Here is a 21,568-nt window from a genome sequence, read left to right on the forward strand (position 1 = left end):
GTGAAGTACTTTATGTTCTTTTTAAAAATTCTTAGTCTTTGAAATCTGCTGTGTATTTCACACAGCTCAATTCAGAAACAAAATTTTCATTAGAAATACATCTGTATGTAGATTTCATAAAATTTACAGCTGAAAAAAAAGGTTTGCATAGCCAAGTTGTTCCAAACATACTTAAAAGTTTTCCAATAACTGAATCAACTACCAGTTTTTAAATTACAATTCAATAATATTAAAAATTCAGTTCCTCAATCACAGTTGCCACATTTCAAGCACTCAACAGCCATATGCGGCTAGGGCTACATATTGAACAGAGCAGAAGGAAGTTTTCCATCACTGCAGAAAGCTGTATTGGAAAACACAGATGTATCTGCTGGTAAGGCTCGGGCCATTCATCAGCATCCTTTTGGAAGACCTAATCTTTCAAAGGTGTTGATTATATTCATGCAGAACAGCCCCACTATTTCCTTTTATGATGGCTGAACACATTCAGCAGGCTTTTGGTACTGTTTTGGTTTCTCAAGAAGATTTTCCTGCTGGGATGAAAATGAGCTAACCTGCTGAAATAAAGATCCAGTCTGCTTGGCTGTTACATTTCTGTTTGAGGCCTTGCCCTACGATCCCTCAGACTAAGCTGTCAACATCAAAGTACTAGCAATTTTGTGAAGCCTTACACAAACTACAGCTCCTTACACTTCATGCCTGGCAGCACCTATCTGCTAAGAGCAAACATTGATTTTTCAGGTCTAATAATGACAATTACAAAATTAAACAAACCATGGGGCCAATGAGCCTTCTGCCTGCTCTTCTTCCTCAGAGGTCCCCAGTCACAGGGGGAGTTCCCACTAGAAGAGAGGGGCCTGGGAGCAGATGTGTAATTGAGGTGTCTGGTCCAGCAGGCCCAGGCACCAGGCACCAAGCTACTGGTCTGCCAGGTGCCAGCCCTCTTCACACAGTCCCCCCAGCTCCCTCCCTTCTTTACTCCCCATTTGGCTCAAAACTGAGCGACACGTGATTTCTCTATCACTCTAAGAATTTTTGCAAATTTCTATGGAAACTAATTTTGCCCTTGCCTCAACTGTGGGCAATGCATAACATTCACACCCTCTGTTGTCTTTTGCCATGACTTCCTCCCACCCCAATCCCATCTGATACTTCAACATAACAGATGTGAAAGAACCCAATTCTATTCACTTTTCCAACAGAACTGTGAGTTCCTTCGAAGCAGGATCCAAACGTTATCTTCCTGTGTTTAAAAAAAAATTCTTTAAAATTCTCTACACAGCTTCTCATCCATTTTATTTAGTTACATAAATATTTTTATGTTAGGGGTTTGTTGCTTCTTGTGTAATAATGGCTAATGTCAGTTGAGCATTTACTAAATGGCAAGCATTTTACACAAATTCTCCCATGTAATTCTTATATCTATTCTGTAGGGGAGATATTATTCGCATTGTTTTACAGATTAGGAAGCCCAGGCTCAGGGAGGTTAAATAACTTATTTAAAATCACACATCCATAAGGCAGTCAGGAGCTAAAAGCAGTCCTAATCTAGAGTTAACTGCTATGTGATACTGCTTTCCTAGGACATTTTGCTACTGTAACCTTTTAGTAAGTACATTTACCAGAGGGTAAGTTTACACTTGGTCTAAGAGAGAAAGGTTAGGCTCTTTCAAACACTCTGTGCCTCTTCGTTTTAGCAATAAAGTCCCTAAAGTGGCTAAGCATGACCCAGACTTGACCTGTAGACATCAAGCCAGAGGGCAGCAATCTGGAACAAGCGCCTGCCTAGTCTCCTCCAGGGCTCATAATCTGAGTTCAGTCTGGGCGTGCCTATCAGTTCACCCACCTGCTACACTCCCCAGTACTCCACCCCTGACTTTTGGCAGGAGAAAGGTTCAGCCTAATGGGAAGACGCGCTGTCCTCCCTTAGGGAATGCAGTCTCCCATTCTATAACGGGCAAAACTGGTACCTAGAAGGGCAAAGTATGCCCAGGGACAAGTTAGTCCGAGTTCAGTTTAGTGGGTTTAGCTCACTGAACACAGTAATGTGCTTCATCCCCAAAGCAGACAAACACAAATCAGCTCCTTACAAAGAAACACCGAGCCTGACGTCTGAATCTTCAGAAAAGCCCAGGGAAAGCCCCAGGACTGCCGACCCAGGGAAAAGTTTCGTCCTCAGTCCCGCCTCTGCCCCAGCTCCCTCAGACCCACCTCCGTCCCCCCTTGCGTCCAAGTTCTAGGCCCCGCCCCCTTGTAGGTCGCAGCCAATCGGGGAGCCGCGAGCCCCCCGCACGTACCGCGCCCCCTTCCTGACGGCCGCGCCCCCGCCGGCAGTGACGTGCCCCGCCCCGCAGCCGCGGGATTCAAACTCCCGGAAGCGGCGCCCGTGCTGCAGGGTGTGACTGGGCTGAGCCGAACGCCGCGCTTCGCCTCAGGTGCCGGCTGGCGGTGGGGAGGCGACAGCCGAGGGTGACAAGGGCAGCCAGGACCTGCGCCCCGAGGCCAGATCGGACGGCGAGGGAGGCGGGATCAGCGGCTTGCACTCAATCTCTGCCCGCTCTGATATATGTCCCTTTTTCCTGGCCCTTACTTCGCGCCTGGCACCGAGTTGGGAGCCTCACGACCATCGGCGTGTCGATCCTCCCTTTCAGCTTTGCGGTGGGTATTATTATCCTTTTACCGTTTTTTTTTTTTGGCGCGGAGAGGCCAAGTGACTTGGCCAAGGTCTTTCGTGAGAACATAATTTTGCCGATTAGCAAGCACATTCATGTCTATTCTACAAACATCTTCATTTTAAAGGTGAAAAAAAGTGCCTCATTTTGCAGATTTTCTTTGCCTCCCTGTTTGCCCAGGTAGCTCCTATGTGAGGGTTTTTGTAAGACTTTTTTTTTTTATGATTTATTTATTTTGAGAGAGAGGGAGAGCCAATGCACAAGAGGGAGGGGCAGAGGGAGAAGGAGAGAGAATCTTCAGCAGTCCTGCCGGCATGCAGCTGATTTGGGGCTCCATCTCAGGACTCTGAGATCACCACCTGAGCTGAAACCACCGACTGTGACACCCAGGCGCTTCGTTTTTTTAAGATTTGCCTCAACTTGGCAACGATGTGGCCTGCAATCCATGCCTTGTGCGGGTTGTTGGATCCTAGTTTGGTCACCTCCCGTCCAGCATGTCTAAGATCACTTCGGCCAATCAATAAATGTATATTGAGCAGCTACTGTTAGGTGCTGGGAGTGACAAAAATAACTCAAGTTTCGGCCCCTGAAACAACTGTTGAACAAATTAAAAAAGCGGATGTAGGGTGGGAGTAAACAGTAGCGTCCTATGGCATATTAGCTTATACAGAGGGAAGGCTTCCTGAAGAAGATGGAGTGGGTCAGACAAAGTTTGAGCAGTGTGAACCTTGTGACTATCAGCCTGACGGGAATAGAAAAAACAGGGATAGAAGGTTGGTAGGACTAAGTGGTGGGGAGCTGGGAGATCCCAGCAGGGTGTAGTCCAGAAGCTAGAAACAAGAGAGTCATTCATTGGAAGAGTTCTGTCCAGAGGTGAGGAAGCAAGTGTCCATAGGTTCCTTCCAGTTCTACTGACCTATATAGTTCCACCATTCTGTGTTTCAGTGACTTGGCTGAAAAGTAGTCTTCTGTCTTATCAATCCATTATACCAAGTCAAAAATGTGTTATTAACAGAACCATATAGGGAAGAACTTCCTGTGGCAGCAGGTTCTCAAGATACCATAACCTTGCATTAGCCTTAATTGATTTACTGGTTATCTTAGTCTGTCACCTTGAATGGGCAAAAATCCAGGACGAACCTTTTGCTAGATGGTCTGTTCAACTCAGTTTACATAACTCTAGTGTTTTCAGGCTCTCTGATTTCATACAGGATGACCCTAAAAGTCACTTCTGCAGAGGCCTTCCCCTACCACCTTATCAAAGTAGGTCTTCTCAATTTTTACTGGAATCACTTATCACTACTTTTCATTTTCTACATAGTTTTAACTTTACACCTTGAGAATCTTTACAACTTGAAAATTTGTGTCTTTGTTATTTCTTGCCCCCTTTACTAGATTTAAAGTTCCATTATGTAAGGGAACATGTCTCTTTTTATTTTGTTTCTTTCTCTCTCTTTTTTTTTTTTTTTTTTTTTTTTCCTTTTTTTACCCNGCCGTTTTATACCCAGCATCTATTATGCTGCCTGGTAAATTAATCTTCCAATATTTTTTGAATGCATGAATGGTCTCATATTCCTCTAAATTCCTCAGTCACCAACATTATTCTATCTTGGGATCCGTAAGGTGGAAATGCTTTAATCTCCCTAATTAAAGCTACTTTTATTATATACACAGTATGTTTCACTATATATTTTGCTCCTGGAGTTAATACACACTTCTTCTAAACTGTTAACTAATACTGTTAGCAGATTCCAAGCTTCTCCTTACTTAATTTGGCCTCTTATTCTTAATTTTTGAGTATTGTGCCTCTTTTTCCTGATCTTGTATTCTCACTTTTGCGTACTGTACTCTCTCAGCTGACTATTTACATAGATTTAAACTAGATCTATCTTTTAAAACAGGACTTATCATGTCAGGTAATGACATTTCAGTGCCTCTGTTCTCAGAATTTTATCATTTACCACTAGCTTTTTATTCCTGCATAAAATATGTCTTTGTGATCTGTTTCATTCAGCCTTATTAATAGTTTAATCATTGATCCCTTTTTTTAAACAAAGCTTTCTCATTGAAGTATGATACACATACAGAATCCTGCACAAAACATAAGCATCCAAGTTAACATATTTTAAAACATTTTTGTTTTAATACCAGTATGGTTAACGTACAATGTTATATTAGTTACAGGTGTACAATACAGTGATTCAACAATTCTGTACATTACCCAGTGTGTGTCAAGATAAGTTGAAATATTTTTAAAAGGTGAATTCTCCCCATGTTTCTATCACCCAGATTAAAAAATAAATATTGATACTAGCAAGCCAGAAGCCTTTCCCAGTCCCTCTCCTGTATCCCACTGGTTTGGCTATATTACTACTATGGAGATAGTAATGTTCTTCTATTTAGTAAATAGGTTACTAGACCTTTTCAAGCCTGAGATTTGACCTTTTAAACTTAGACTAATAACGTATAATTGTTTTTGGGGTTTTTTAAATAATATTTTTAAATTATATTATGTTAGTCACCATACAGTACATCCCTGGTTTTCGATGTAAAGTTCCATGATTCATTAGTTGTGTATAACACNGTATAACACCCATTGCACCATGCAATACGTGCCCTCCTTACCACCCATCACCAGCCTATCCCATTCCCCCACCCCCCTCCCCTCNTTTTTTTTTTACAGTTTCAGAAATGTCTTCCAGAAGTCCCAAAGGTTTAATTAAAGGTAAATGGGGATCAAAGCCTAGTAACTCCAAATCAGAAACTGCATTAGAAAAATTTAGGGGAGAAATTGCAGCCTTAAAAACATCAGTGGATGAAATCACAAGTGGAAAAGGAAAGTTGACTGATAAAGACAGACACAGACTTTTGGAGGTGAGTGGCCTTAAAAACCTTTTTAAATTGTAATAAGCTTTACTGTAGGAGATGAGAAAGTATTTTCCCAATAATGATATAATTTAGCTTTTCTGTTCACTAAATGTAAAAAATCAAATTTAATAATTTCTAAGTGTTCAATGGAGTTCAGATTTTAATGTGAGTGCTTAAAAACCCATTTCATTATATATATATTGGTTGCTTTCCAAGTAATCTTTGTTTTCAGATTTTTTGAGGTAAAATCTTTACATATATTGACATTTTGCATTCTGTTAAACTCTATTTCGGATTCTCTAATTTACAGTTTGCTATGGCAGAGTCAGTACAGCACTTAGGAACTTAGTAGATTTAAAATTTAATAATTAATTTAATTTAATTTTGCAAAAGTTCTTTTATTGCTCATAGTTAGAAAATAAATGACCTGTATTAAATAGTATCATTGGATTTCTTTAAATTTTATTTTATAGGCACATTATAACACTGAATGATTTATTAACAGCATATATTGAGGTAAATACTTGTTCAAGCATTGAGAAATGATCTATCACCAATTTTTAGACATAAAGATTATTTTGCAATCTGGTGATGGCATCTAATAGCTTCCCTAAGAGATCTCTTTCCAGTTCTTTCCACTTTTGACAAGCACTGGTTGTCGAAACTTTGTTCCTTTATAATCAATTAAAATTAAACTTCCTCTAACTTCTACCTGTTTGTTCTAACTGTACCTATTACAGCTGCATAGAAGTCTATTTTTTATCTACATGACTTTTCAGATATTCGAGGAAATCTTGCTTTCTCTTACTTTTCTGTAGACCAGCCCCATACTCTTCAATGTTTCTAGCTTCTTATCATCCTGGTTACTTTCCTGAACACTTTGTGACGTGTTCATATTCCTTCTGAATTATGCACCCAATATTGTGCACGGTGGCAAACACAGGTTGAAATGGCAGTATTATTTCTAGTAATCTGGATGCTCTACTCTCCAAAAGCGTAAAATTATATGGACTTTTTTCTTTCTTTTTTTAACGGTTCATACTACCGCCTTATCTCAGGCTTGAGGCAACTAAAATCCCCTCATCATTTTTACAGGGTCATCTAACTCAGTTTCCCCATTTTATATTTGAACAACTGCTTCTCCCCTCCACCCCCAAGCGAGTTTGTAGTTTTATGTTGTTTTTACCATGTTAGCATGTAAAGGCATTCTGTTAACTTTTAATTGGCTCTCCAGAGGTGCTTTCTCCCTTATGTCAGCAGCTTAACAAGCATGCCTTCTTTATCTTTTAAATCCTTGAAAATGTGAACAGTCCTTTGAAGATCATCTTTTACATTTGATACCAAATCATTTATTAACAACAACAAAAAAAAACCTAGTTAATGAATGCGATTTGTCCAGCTGTAACGTTCTGTAATTTTTAAGCTCTGTTGCTTCAGGTTGATTAATGAGCACGTCTCTCTTGTACGACTACTTTTAGCCTTTAAGATGATTACAACTGGTATGATGGAAGGATGATTATCAGATACTCATGTGAGAGCCAGGTTTTCTTTCGCTTTCTTTTACCACTCTTGACAGAGTTGGTTTCTCCTTTCTGTGTCTGTGTCCCATTTTATATATACCTTAACTATAGCACTTACCATACTGCATTAATATATTGGTTTACCTCTCAATGAGCTCTGTGAGCATAGGACCTTGGCTTCATTTTCTTTTTGGCCCTGGTGTCTAGTATAGTTCTGACTTGATATATAATAAACTCTTCATAAATACTTGTTGTATGTTGTTTATTTTCATGTTTGACTTGGCTTCGCTCTAAGATTTTTCTTAGTTTATATCTAGAAAATTCGAGTCCTGGAAGCTGAGAGGGAAAAGAATGTTTATCACCTCACAGAGAAAGACAAAGAAATACAGCGACTCAGAGAGCAGCTGAAAGCCAAGTACAGTAATACTGCATTGCTTGAACAGCTGGAGGAGAAAACAAAGGAAGGCGAAAGGAGGGAACAGCTGTTGAAAGCCTTGTCTGAAGAGACAGATGTATTGAAAAAACAGTTGTCTGCTACAACTGCAAGGCTTGCTGAACTTGAAAGCAAAGCCAGCACACTTCGCTTATCACAGGTACTTGTCATTTCTTTAAACCCAGATTTTTTTCCTTTCGGATACAATTTGTAATAAACCCAGATATAATGAGGAAACTTCTGTTAAATTTATGATATTAACTAATATTGGTTTATTTCAGACAGTGGCTACAAGCTGCTTCAACTCATCAATGAGTGATATTCATGAAATGGAAATACAGCTGAAAGATGTAAGTTCATTTTCCTTTTATTTTTTTAAAAATTTTATTTATTTGTTTGAGAGAGACAGAGAGAGAGCATGAGGAGGAGGAGAGGGAGCAGGACAAGCCGACCCTACGCTTAGCATAGAGCTCGATGTGGGGCTTGATCTCATGACTCTGTGATCATGACCTGAGCCACCCTGGCACCCCTCTCCTTTTATTAAGTTACAGGAAGAGAAGATTCATCCATTCATTCTTAAATTTAATGGAAATTGACAGAGTTGATGCTGTGACTTGAAAACAGTCTGTTGAGGAGATGGAGAACTGAATGGTTTGAGATCATCTCCCTAGGTTACTACCTATAAGTCTCTTTCTAGGCATTCAAGAGGGCTAGTTCCTCTTGTCATGGTCTCATTAGGTGAGAAAGCCCTAGAAATCACCCAAATAGCTCAGCAACGTTCCTTCTTCACCTAAATCTTATTGTATTATTATGGTGTAATTTAATTTATAGTTTCTTCTCTTTTTGTTTATCCATGCAAGATGTACTCATTCATTTGAAATTCTTCCCTTGGAACCAGGATTTGCTTTCGCAGTTTGAAAAGGAAACACGTTCTTTGCATACTCAGTACTTCTTTTCTGTAGAATTTGGTATGAGGTTATTCTAGATATTTGGTAAGGCTATATTATTTCAAACTTACGTCTTAAATAGCTTGATGTGTTTCACTGAGAACTGAATAAACTGAGGACATAGGACTATTATTCAGTGTATATTTTCAAATTTTAATATCAGATACACAAAGTATAAAATTCTGGAGTTAATTATTAGGCCAGTAGGTAGGTGTTTTGATTCCAGAAATATTACTGGCAAGTCTACCCTGCTTTAAGTTGCTCTTAAGATTCCTGTTTTATTTCATCTAGCAAGTGTACCTTGAGGTCTATGTATTTGATCTTCAAAAGAATTTAAATCCGTTGCATGTCTGTATCATGGGGTACTATAGTAGTCTTATCAAAGTAATTCACTTATAGGTAACTAAGAAAGAAGAAACATAATTTTTAAAGATCTTTGAAAGTAAGTTCTTTGTGTTGTATATTACACTGACCTTTATCATTTCGTGTGTATCAGTACCTATATTTTGCTTTATTATATATTACAAATAAATATATTACAATATATTTACTTTATTATATGAGTCTTACATTGGTATATGTTTAATGAAGGAAGGGTTTCTGTGTTTTTTTCACTGCTATATGTCCAGTGTTTAGAACATTTGAATTTTATTAGTACCTGAAAATATATGCTATTGTCTTAAACTTATATATAATTTTAGGCTTCTCAGCATCAACTGCTTCAAATATCGTTAAATTTATTTTTAGATAATGACAATTCTTTGTATGAAAGTAACTTTGAAATGTTTCCCATGTATACCCAATCTTTTGTCTATTTTATCTTCCTGGCTTACTTAAGGATCACATTGTGCTCCCCTGCTCTGTTTACTTTAGAAAGGCTTTTAGATAAGTGGAGTAAAATTTAACCCAACTCACCTTCAAATGGTCTAGGCTGAGCAAGGCCTCCCAGACTCTCATGTGCATATAAGTCTACGGGATCCTCATCAAATGCAGATACTGATTTCATTGGTCAGGGTAGGGCCTGAGATTCTGCATTTCCAGTACGCTCCCAGCTGCCTCATTAACTTACACATCTGAGGAGCAAGAGATGGTTTAGCTCTGGTTGTCTGTGAGCCCAGGAGAAGACTAGGGAGCAAGGAAAGCAACCTGTCACTCCTCTGAGCACAGGCGCTGCCACATTATCCTGCTTTGAGAGCTCAGCAGTTCCAGTCCCTCACCTTCCTCCAAGCTCCCACAAAGCTTCCTGGAGCACTTTGCCCACCTATTTTAAGAATCAGTATTTGCTATGCTAAAATAAGCCCTAAAAACCCATGTTTACCTTTCTTAAGGCCTAGCTGTATCATTCCTCAGCTACCATTTACGTCTGACTGACATTTTGAAATAATTACACGGAGTTGGTATTGTAAACATTGTACAGCATTATTAACTTGCAAACCAGATACGCTAAGAGGCAGTTGAAATAGGCATTTCTTGCTCTTAATTTTGAAAATCTAATTTTTAAACAGAATTTAAGGAAGATAAATATTATTTTATTTGGAAAAAATGCAAATTTACAGAAAAGTTATAAGAATGAAAATGGTATGTAGAACACCCATATACGCTTTACTAAAATTCAAACATTGTTAACATTTTGCTCCATTTTACACCTCTCTTTCAGTCCCCCACCCTGCTCCCTCCCAAATAATATTTTTTTTCTGAGCCATTTGAGAGTGTGTTGCGTATATTACAGCCCTTTAAACCTATATACTTCAGTATATATTCCCCAGAATGAGATGTTCTTATATGACTACGGTAGAGATAGCAACTTTTTTTTTTAAGATTTTATTTAATTATTGGTGGGGGGAGAGCGTGAGTGGGGATAGGAGCAGAGGGAGAAGCATGGGGGAGGGAGCCTGACACAGGGCTTGATCCTGAGATCAGACCTGAGCCTAAGGCAGACGTTTAAATGACTGAGCTACCCAGGTGACCCCAGATAGCAACTTTAATAAATTTAACATGGACGCTCTACTTCTTTGTAATCTACCATCCATATTCCAGTTTCGTCAATTGACCTGCATTTTTTATTCCTCCGGTATAGGCTAACATTTTAACTGGTGTTACAGTTTTTGCCCAAGAAACATAAAACAGATCCCTGTGAAGCCAGGAGGAAGAGCTTTAGTAGCATTCCACAGAATGCCCACTTCTGTTCCATATTCTTATTGGTAACTTGAGTGGAAATGGTAAATGCATGCCTAACAGATGTGGAGAGGACACAAGGCTTCAAGAGATAACAATACAATGATGACTCTAAAGATGCAAAACTAATATCAGCATTTATTCATGGATCAAATCCGTTTATTATTGATACTATTTAGAGAAGAAAACAAATGCAGAGATCAGTGAGAAGAGACCTGGAGGAAAAGAAATGTTGACTACTTTACTGAAGTAACATCGCCATCACCTGGCCTTTCAGAATATTGCCCCTCAAATCTTCAACCATCCCAGAGTTCTGTTTTTCATACTTAAGTAATGTATGGACAGGTTTATTTAAAAGAAGAAAATTTCATTACCATCCATTGTTGACTTGAATTATTTATATTGAAATGTTTCTTAAAGATGGACAAATTTAAAATTCGATATAAAATTAGGTATCTTTAGCATCTAACACATAGGATTTATAGATATTTGGATATGTGTATGTTTTTTGAGTCCTACAACACTACCTCTTTTGGCAACTAACTTTGAGTATATAATACAGAGCAGATGTACATTATCTCCACCTTACAAATGAACTCTTAAGTTCTGTGAGGAGGACTCATGTTATAACTGCCTGACGGGTACAGAGAGAAAAGTGTGTGGCCAAGTGACTAGAGGGCCCTGGACTAAATCTTTGATTCCAGAGGCCACCTTTGTCTCTCTAATCCATTTCTTAGTTCTACAGAAAACAGACACGGAAAATTCTTTAACCCCCATGCCTAGATGCTCATGAGTTTGTACAATGCTCATGGAAAGAGCCTACCAAAGGTTAGAGGAACTCTCTAGACTTAAAGAGTTTTTATACAGACAGATCTTTTCAGACTCGAAGCTCAGCCATTTATATCTTTAACAGATAGAAATTCTTACCCTAAAAGAAGATGCCTTGATATACAACTGAAAATGTCCAGTATGTTCCTTACCACTTTTCACATCTCACCCCCTGGGATGAGATGCCAGCTTGTGGGGGAGGGGAGTCCCTCCTTTTCCAGTACATTTTCAACAAATGCAGGGTGATTCAAAAATAATTAAGCACTTTTGAAAATGTATTCCAGTATGTATGTTTTACTTCAGTCCACTTTGACCAGGCAACTTTTTTGTCAAGAACTTTATGTTTGTACCATCTTTTTTTGGCACCCCAGAAGGATATGAAATTATACATCCTGGCTGCCACTTCAACCATTGATGATAATAGATTTCAACAGGTCTAGAATGAATTATGACATAAGGGGTACATATTATGCACTTGTTAAAATCATAGAAATAGTATGTTCTGTTACAAAAGGGTTTGAAATTCATTTTCATCTATTCCTTAGTTTATGAGTGATAGCTTTTTGAGAGTGTTTGATTCTTTCTAAATCATTCTAAACGGATTGTTCTACTGTGTATAAGGAGCTTCTAGATTCTTTCATGCCATTTCTCCCTTCCTGAATACTCTCAAACTTCAGTTTGGGGCTAAAGACCTGCATGGGTGCTTGCTGATTCTGGCAAACATTGTTTTCTCCGCTTCCTGTCACCACCATTGTTCCCATTTATCAAGCAGCTACTTGCTATGGAAAAGTCAAACACATGAATGGAACTATACAAAATCTAAATAAGCCTGGGCCCAGCTGTCCAGGGGCTCATGATCTAGTTCAGATGAGAACTATCATCAGGACACAATCAAGGTCATGAGTGTAAGATGCAAAATAGATTGAATGACATTAAAATCACTGTTGGCTTACAGAGGAGAGGAGCTTGGTGAGGGCACTTACGGTGAGGAGGCTCGAAAGACAAGCTTGGATGCACTGGAACTTGATGAAAAGGTGGGATTTAAGTGGGCAGGTGATACAGGGAGGAGTTCTAAGGCATTCTGGGCACAGAGGATGTGTATAGTTGTGTGGACAGCAAGGTGGCAGTGGAGGCCAGAAATGGCCAGGCTGTAACCTGAAGAGATAGGAAGAGGCAGATTGTGGACCATTTTAATGTTAGCCTAAGGGAACATGGCTTCAGTTTTAGCAAGTGGTGTCATGAAGCTTTCAAAAATTCTGTTACTAATATAATTAAAACTATTTAGCACTTTGGGGGACCAAGGGAGAGGTTGAATTGAACTTATTAAGAGTAGTTATTTTCCCCCCCAAAACAGAGTGATCATTGTGTTAATTCACCTAAAGCTTTTGGTGACAGCCTGTGTGTCCTCTTACTCTCATAGTGGGGAAATCACCTTCCAACTGAGGATCTGTATTGTCGAGAAGAAAATGGAGACATTTTTTCTTTTTTCTCTTAATCCAAAACCAGGATTTACCAAGACCCAGCAGTGAAACATTGCTCAAGTAGGCATTCCTGTGGGGGCAGACAGGTCATAGCACAGGTGCCAGGGCCGAGGACTCAGTACAAATGAGCGTGGCTATCGTGAAGGGGTATTCACATCACTATGTGGGCCTCCATGTGGGACGCTTCATCCATAACATTTTACATGTGTGACATCACGTTTAGATGTACATGGCCTCTCTACACAAATGGTAATTAAGACTTACTTCCCCAGCCTCTCAGGAACAAAGAACAAGAAAGGGACAGTCCCATCTCCTTAGACTGAAATTCCAGGTTAGAAAGGAGAGAAGACTTATAATCTCACTGCCATGGTGTTGGTATGTAAGAATTTCTAGGCTTTGGGGCGCCTGGGTGGCACAGCGGGTGAGCGTCTGCCTTCGGCTCAGGGCGTGATCCCAGCGTTGTGGGATCGAGCCCCACGTCGGGCTCCTCTGCTATGAGCCTGCTTCTTCCTCTCCCTCTCCCCCNAAGCCATGGTGTTGGTATGTAAGAATTTCTAGGCTTTTCCCCCAGCACCACCAGACAACTGTCTTTTTTGCTAGCTTTCAACTAGAATCTGTGCCCCACTTTCAGTAACAAAACTAGGGTAAGGGGCAAGGGGGAAGGGTAGTGTGATTGCTGGAGATACTGGGCTGTCCTGGCAGACTCCTTTGGCTTTGCCTTTCACTGAATTTCCAAGGATCAAGTGGTTAAGAACAGTGAGACAAGAATCAGAGGATATATGAATTTGTCCTGGTTGATAATGATACATCACCTCATAAACCTACCAATCTTTGTCCACATATGCCACCTTGTTTTATCCACTAAAGTTAACGTAGCTTCTTATGTGAGGATTTGCCAGTGTCTTGCCACAGATCAGGTGGTATCAGGTTTCAAACTCAGATTAGGTGGCCAGGTAAGGCTATCAGAGCATGTCTAGTTTCTTGAGGGAAAGGTACAACCCAAATGAAAAACTGATGTTAGCTATAACAGTAAAGTGAATCAGTTTCCCTGCTACCAGCTAACTTAACTAGACACTGCCTACTTTATTGATGTTATCCTATCATCCAAGTGATTTCTGGAGCACATACTATACACAAAGCCAGGAATCCTCCCAGAAGAGAACGGTCTGCCACTTCAAGGAACTTACTATTTGAAAAACATAGTAACCACAGATAAAAAGCTGAAGATGTTTGGTAAAATAATTTTTAAAAATACGTAGAGATATATATATATCAAGTTCATAAGCCCCCATGCAAACCAAGTGAGTGATCACAGTGTAGGATTTTTACTTGAGTTGTAAGAGATGTAAAGGATAAGAATTGGTGATAAAGAGGGGGGTGGCTCTTTAAGTTTGATTCTCTGAGAAGCAGCCACGAGATGGAGTTTGGAGTTCAGGTTATGGGGGAGCAGCATCTGTGAAGGAGAAGGAAAGTGGCAGGACTGGGCGGGAGCACCAGCAGACCAGGCTGCAAGTCTGACTATGTCCCTGTCTGCATGGGGAGCTCCTGAGCAGCATTGTGGATTGGGTGGAAATCTCTGTCTGGAGCAGCGCACGTCCACATCTGCCACAGAGGTCTTCTAGTTTACGGTGAATGACACGGACAGATGCAAAGCAAGTTGTGTATAGGAGATGGCAGACAAATGAACTTGACCCCATGGAAACATGACTTTGCCGTGGTGCTAGGTGTTCTGAAGGAGCCTGATGTCAGAATGGATCTCCGGGTTGTGAGCCACGTAGTGGTGGTCTAGAGTTCTGTATGACCCATGAGAATTTCTTTGTACTGGGAAAGGCTACATCACTGGAGCTCCCTTATCCATTTTAAGGTTTTGGTTTTTTATTTTATTAATGATTTGCTTTCATTTTGATTTTGAGGCTCTGGAGAAAAATCAGCAGTGGCTTGTGTATGATCAGCAGCGGGAGGCCTACGTAAAAGGACTTTTAGCCAAGATCTTTGAGTTGGAACAGAAATCAGAAACAGCTGCTCATTCACTCCCACAGCAGACAAAAAAGGCTGAATCAGAAGGTACTGGTATAAAAATGTTCTTTTGGGGTAGGCCTGCCCGACATTTTCCAAAAGGAGAGATTCATCAACTTTAGATTTTTATAAATGTGTTAGAAAGTGAATTAAGCAAGTCTTATAACTCTGAAGTAAGAAAGACCATGTTAGCAAGTCTGTTTTCTCATTGTTTTCTGAAAAAAGGGGACAGAGGCACAGGGTAACGGATCTCTGGCAGTTCTGAAGGCACATTAAGTTTTCTCCTTCATGCATGTCCTTCCCCACCTTCAAAGATCTTCTCCAACTTCATTTCTCCTAGAGTTGACTTGTCACTGATTATCTTTTTACTCTGCTTCCTTTCACACATTCGTATCACTCCCAGGAGAAAGAATACATCTTATAGATGAGTCTTCAGTCTTTTGAATCTCCCACAGAACTGAAAATAAGTCTCCTAGGGAGGATGAAATCTTTTTGCTAAGTGCTTTGCACCTTCCCTGGCATTGAGTTTCACAAAAACCCTAAGAGGTGGGGCAAGAGGGGTCATTATTCTCATTTTACAGATGGGGAAATAGGTTCAGCAGTTCTAGGTGATAAGCTAAGAAAAGAAGAGAAACCCTCATACAAAGCACTTGTTAAAAGACCGACAGTACTAATGGGACTGAAGCTTTGAATTTTGAATTATATAAAGAGAAGGCTAAAGAAAGGCAGGCAATCTCATAATCTTGGAGCTTCACATTTGAATATTTAAAATGAAGCTAATGGTAAAAAAGAAAATATAAAAAGAATTGGGGACAAAATTACTTTATTATAATGCCTTTATAAGAATATTACACATAAAAGATTTTAGTGGTGGGCTAAGTAATTTATTTCTTTCACGATATAGTGTTCTGTGTCTGTATGTCTTTATCAAAGTAATATAAACTCTTGTTAAAGTAATTTAATAGTATAGAAGGACCTGCCCCTCCCTTCCCTTCCCATCTTAATGGCTCTTTCCCCATCCCATCAGGGCAAGTACTCATAACATTTTTGTTTTTAATTTTGGTAATTATATATATAAATAACGAGCTTATGTCTCCATTTGTTGATTTATCTTCTTTAGACATTAGTTACTTTCCCTTCCCATAGAATAGCTATATTACTGTTTCCAGTTCTTCTATTTATTAGGTTAACTTCAAATAATATACCTGAACTTTTTCTTGTTCCATCAAATATCAGCTTTATCTCTTGACTCTTCATTTTGTAAGATCTTATTTATGGAAAATTGTTTAGTTTTAACTTCTCAGGAATACTATCTATCATATAAAGTGTGTGTTGTGCCCCGATGTGTTTGTCATAGGTTATCTTCAAGAAGAAAAGCAAAAATATTACAACCATCTTTTGGCAAATGCAAAAAAAGATCTTGAGGTTGAACGACAGACCATAACTCAGTTGAGTTTTGAACTTAGTGAATTTCGAAGAAAATATGAAGAAACCCAAAAAGAAGTTGAAGATTTAAATAAACTCTTGTGCTCACAAAGAAAGGCAGATGTACAACATCTGGAAGATGATAGGCATAAAACAGAGAAAATACAAAGGCTCAAGGAAGAGAATGATATTGCTAGGGAAAAACTTGAAGAAGAGAAGAAGAGATCTGAAGAGCTCTTATCTCAGGTGAGCCTAACCAGTAAAACTTTCCATGATTCCAAATTCAAAATTGTCAGGGTACTTACCAGTGTCAGGGACTATTTTAACCGCTAGGGAACCAGCAGGGAACAAAACAAGTTCCTGCCCTACCATGGGATTCTTCTTTAGAATGGAAACAGACCATAAGAAAGTACCTAAATAACCAAGTAAATTCAAGAAAATAAAGCAGGGTAACATGACATGGAGAAATTGGGGGCTGGAGATGGTACTTGGACAAAGGCCTTTTGGCAAGAAGGAACCAGTGAGGTGAGCGACTGGGAATTCCCTGCTGTGGAGGAGCTCACGTACCAAAGGCTCTCCGTGAGGAGGCAGATGTGTGTGAGACGCCAGAAGGTGTGAAGCTAAGTGGGGAATCAGTGCTGGTTCCCAGGCTGGCACCTGGATCACAACGATCGTGTGCTCAAGCGATTTCACGCAGTGCCTTCCGTGCTCTCACTCTACTCATTGTCAGTGACGGTGGAGCTACTAAGGTAGAATGATTAGGATTGCATGCTACTTCAGCAGAAACCATTAATTTAAATCTTGCTTGGCAGCATGGAATAACGGAAAAAACATTATTTAGGGGCCCATACCTGGTCTCTAGTTCAGGATGTGTGGCCTTAGGAAAATCAGCTACCTTCTCTGACTTGCAGGTCACTGATGTGTCAAATTAGTAACCACAGTCTCTTTTTACCTCCTGGGGCTTTTGGGAAGGTCAACCAGGAGAATGTGAAAGTGCTTTAAAGTCAAGGGCTGGGTAGATGGTAGTTATTGCTACTATTAGAACGGGAAGTAATTTTTAAACATCATCCAAAAGTTGGGAGAGGGATTAAAAAACTGTCTGTAACATTTGCCTTGTGAGTCTTTACCACCCTGGCTTCTGCTTACAGGTGCGAGCAGTGGTATTTACGAAAGATTAAGCAGAAGTGGTCGGGAATTTTATTCCACCTCTGTGGGCAAGGCAGGCAAGGCACTTTGTCATCCTACTCAGAAATATTAGTGGATGTCAGAACTTACAGGAAAGTGGGGGTGTGCGCTGCAGAGTTGGGTGCTCTTCATCAGTGTGCAGTCTGTGCCCCAGGGAACTCTCAGCCAGGGTGGGACTGTTCAGCTACGTGTATAGATAGCCATCGTATAGATAGCCATCGGACAGGCAGCTGCAGTGACTCAGCCCGAGCAGGTGTGGTCCCTGATAGAGATGTGAGATTGGTGAGCCTCTCCTGCATCCCAGCTCACGCAGTGAAAGATCGGATATGACAGTGTTGGCTCTGTTTACATCTGACAGGTCCAGTTTCTTTACACGTCTCTGCTAAAGCATCAAGAGGAACAAACAAGGGTAGCTCTGCTGGAACAACAGGTACCTATTGGGGTTGCTGCTATATTTGAATGAACTTGCTAGGAAATGGAATGTTTCCTCATGTTTACACTATTCTGTGAAGAACCACTTGAAAGTCATAAAAAAAAAATTTTTTTTTAGAGTGGAACCAACTGAGCTTGGGGGTTGGGGGTAGGGGCAAAGGGAGAGAGAGAGAATCTTAAGCAGGCTCCAAGCCCATGTTCCATGCAGGGCTTAATCTCACAAACCTGAGATAATGACCGGAGCCAAAGTCAAGAGTAGGACGCTTAACCAACTGAGCCAGCCAGGTGCCCCTGAAAGGTATTTTTAATAAACTTGAACAACAACAAAAACTTAAGTGACTGTCTGTTAGTCATATATTCCTGTCTATAAACTAAACCAGATTCTCTGAGCCGGGATGGCAGTTGTTTCGATAGGGTGATGTTGGCCTTGGCAGATTTTATTCTTCCCCACATGGCTTCTGTAGTCCCTACTCTAGCCTAGCAGGATCCCCCAGCAGAATCTTATAACTTCAAGTAGAACTCAGAGAGCTACCATTCATTCTCAGAATACAGACCAGAGATTTTTAGTGTATTCCAAACCAGGGAATAGCCACCTCTCTCCTTTCTTCCCCTTCCCCACAGAAAGGGGGATGGGGAGAAGAAATTCCAACCAGCAACTTCTTAAGCTCCTCCTCACTCACCCATACTTCAAGCATTGGCTCGTCCCTTGGATAAACCAAAGCCTCAACTGTAGCTTCTTCATTGATCGACATCTCAGTGTATTCGGATGATTTCTTGCTGTGAGGGCACAAATGCTTGCCTCTTGTGCTAATAAAAACATTCAAGCATCTAGTCAAGAGAACTGGACAGTATCTATTAACCCATAATTGTCTTGCCCTGGGCATTTGTTCCAGATGCATGCATGTACATTAGACTTTGAAAATGAAAAACTTGACCGTCAAAATATGCGGCACCAACTGCACGTAATTCTTAAGGAGCTCCGAAAAGCAAGAAATCAAATAACACAGTTGGAATCCTTGGTGAGTTGGGAATCGTTAAACTAAAACTTATTTTCTTCTTTCTCTTGCTGCCATTTTTCCATTGATTTATCAAACCAGTTCCCAAACTAGGAGGATATAGCTTAAGAACAGCTGTTTCTCAAATCGGTAGGCAGAACCCCTGCTTCATGTGCAGCATCGAGTCAGAGCACTGGAAAGAGGGACACTGTGTGCCTCTGCATCATGCCAGCCGTAGTGCTACCTGGGATCCTCTCTGCCCACCCCAACATGGGATTCTAGAGGCATGACACGGGGCTGCCCTGGGGGACAGTGGGGGTAGGGAGCGCGGTTGTAAATCCTGAACTGAAACTATGTTTTTCTGTTTAAAAAAGAAAGAAATGCCATTTTTAGTGATAATGGATTATTCCTGTTAATACACTGTTTTAGGCATATTGAGCTAAGCACATTTTGTGGGTCACCTCGAACACATAATCTTTTAAAACATAAACGTAAGATTTTTTTCTATGAGGAAGTGATTTTGACTTACTATTTTCATCTAATAAGCTTTTGGACCAAACCTGTTAGGACCCGTGTGTGTGTGTGTGTGTGTGTGTGTGTGTCCCATTAGCACATCTCTTATACATGATCCTAGTACTGCAGAATATTTGCAGATGGTGAAATGTTACAAGTAGAATTCCTCAGTTTTTGAAAGAGAAAAAAATAATTGTTAAAAAAAATCATTTGTAGCTTCTTTATGAATAAAAGACAAAATATATTTTGACTCTGTTCTTTGGTACGTCATTGATTTTGACCATTTATATTATTTGAAATTGAAATTTATAATTTACTTCTGTTACTCTTTTTCATAGTATAGGGAGCTGGAAGCTATACTAAATAATTCCTCATTTTCCTGTACTTTTCTTTGTATCCCTGCTGTCTATCATCTTTAGAGTATGCTATAAAATATTCATTTTTAAGCTTTATCAACTATTCTAAGTTCCTCAGGGGGGAAAAATATGAAAAAGGAAAGTCATGAAGATGCAATATTTTCATCATTCCTGCGTGTAACCTGTTTGATCTGCTAACATTTTTTGCTACTCTTAATTTTATGTTATTTTTTTTTGTTGCTGAACTTGCCCCTTTTTTACAAAACTAGCCAATTTTGTCAGCCTTGCACACGGGTCTACCTTTATGTTTGGCTCTAAGTATTTTAATAAAGCCTATCCGTGTAAACAGCCAACCCTACTACTTGTTGGATACTTTGGGTAATTCATAACCACCTCCCATACATTTATTTTTCAGAAGCAGCTTCGTGAGCTTGCCTTCACAGAGCCATTAGTCACTTTCCAAGGAGAGTCTGAAAACAGAGTAAAAGTTGCCTCACCAAAAAGTCCCACTGCTGCACTAAATGAAAGCCTGGTGGAATGTCCCAAGTGCAATATACAGTATCCAGCCACCGAACACCGGGATCTCCTCGTCCACGTTGAATACTGTTCCAAATAGCAATATAATTATTCTTTGTTTTTGTGTCAAAAGGTTCAATACTGTATCTTATGTTAACTTATGGACATTTTGAATTACTTATTTCACCTCTTCTATAAGAAACTGCCTCTCTGCCTTTGAGACGCTGGCATAGGTGTGAATCACTGTATTTTGGGGCTGCTCTGCATTTTCCTTGGCAGCGACACCTCCCTGAGATGGTTCATCTTCAGCCTTCAGTGACCGAATGTGTGAGCTGAGACAGCTGACGTTTTGCACTGTTAAAGTACTTGAGGAAAAGATAGTTCAGGTGATTGCTCGTGGGTTGAATCTGTTGTACCAGCAAGCAAATATTTTGTTTTGTAGGTTTTTAAAAATCAGAGTTAACTAACCAAGGATCTTACTGTGTTGGCTTTTGTTATCCAAGCTTTGTAAACTTAGAATTCCGATTTTCATGGCCATTGTTATAAGGTGGTAATATTTTCTGTATTTTTCCTTTCTTTTATAAGGCGGTTATTAGAAAAGTTGGAAATTTTCTTGATCTTTTTTGCTGCTTACTGTCGAAACCGAGCTGTGTTCTTAGCACAAAGCAGATTCTGCTTAAGGAATATACAGTGGCCACACAATGTTCTCTTTCAGACTAACCGGCTGTAACTTTAACTTGCATTTCATTAGCACATGTTGGTCAGTTAAAGATGTTAAAATGAATTTTAGCAAAACCATCTAGCCCTCTCATTTGACTGGCAGGTATTTTATTTATTTATTTTTGGCACTCTTAAAGTTGGGCAGTGTAATGAGCAGATATTTGCTTATCTGAATATATATTTTTATACATGCTTGGGTAAACCCCCAATTTTTTTATTTCTTCAGGTTTTCTAAAATGCTGAACACTGGGCTACTGTTAGTAATATAAAGGAGAAAAGAATAAAATTATTTAATAAGTTTTAATATGTCTAGTGTATATCTGCATTATGATAGGTATTCTCAGATTTTTATCCTGAGGTGTGCCCATGTAAGGATTCACTTACAGTGTAAAATGATAAGGTAGTTAAAGATCCACTGGAACCAAAAACCACATGAGGCTCAGAAAGGTTAAGCAGAATCCCCACAATCATTTAGAAAAGAAACAT

At 39.7% G+C, this 21,568-nt stretch overlaps 1 protein-coding gene across 1 annotated transcript; it reads left to right on the forward strand.

The window, feature by feature from the left end:
- Window positions 1–2,367: 2,367 nt before the first annotated feature.
- Window positions 2,368–21,358, forward strand: CEP55 (centrosomal protein 55). Its single transcript, XM_002916100.4, has 9 exons — window positions 2,368–2,658; window positions 5,356–5,546; window positions 7,378–7,653; window positions 7,775–7,843; window positions 14,838–14,988; window positions 16,298–16,611; window positions 17,909–17,980; window positions 18,876–19,001; window positions 20,262–21,358. The coding sequence occupies exons 2-9, from the start codon at window positions 5,364–5,366 to the stop codon at window positions 20,460–20,462; spliced, it is 1,392 nt and encodes a 463-aa protein (XP_002916146.1). The 5' UTR covers window positions 2,368–2,658; window positions 5,356–5,363; the 3' UTR covers window positions 20,463–21,358.
- Window positions 21,359–21,568: the final 210 nt, after the last annotated feature.

The sequence above is a fragment of the Ailuropoda melanoleuca genome, chromosome 6 (genome assembly GCF_002007445.2).
Source record: "Ailuropoda melanoleuca isolate Jingjing chromosome 6, ASM200744v2, whole genome shotgun sequence".
NCBI classification, from domain to species: domain Eukaryota; kingdom Metazoa; phylum Chordata; class Mammalia; order Carnivora; family Ursidae; genus Ailuropoda; species Ailuropoda melanoleuca.

Excerpts from the sequence above, each read along its gene's own strand:
- CEP55 (XM_002916100.4), top strand. The coding sequence starts at position 5,364 with ATGTCTTCCAGAAGTCCCAAAGGTTTAATTAAAGGTAAATGGGGATCA. Across the intron at positions 14,989-16,297 it reads AAAAAAGGCTGAATCAGAAG|GTTATCTTCAAGAAGAAAAG; the intron begins GTACTGGTATAA and ends TGTTTGTCATAG. Across the intron at positions 16,612-17,908 it reads CTGAAGAGCTCTTATCTCAG|GTCCAGTTTCTTTACACGTC; the intron begins GTGAGCCTAACC and ends TACATCTGACAG.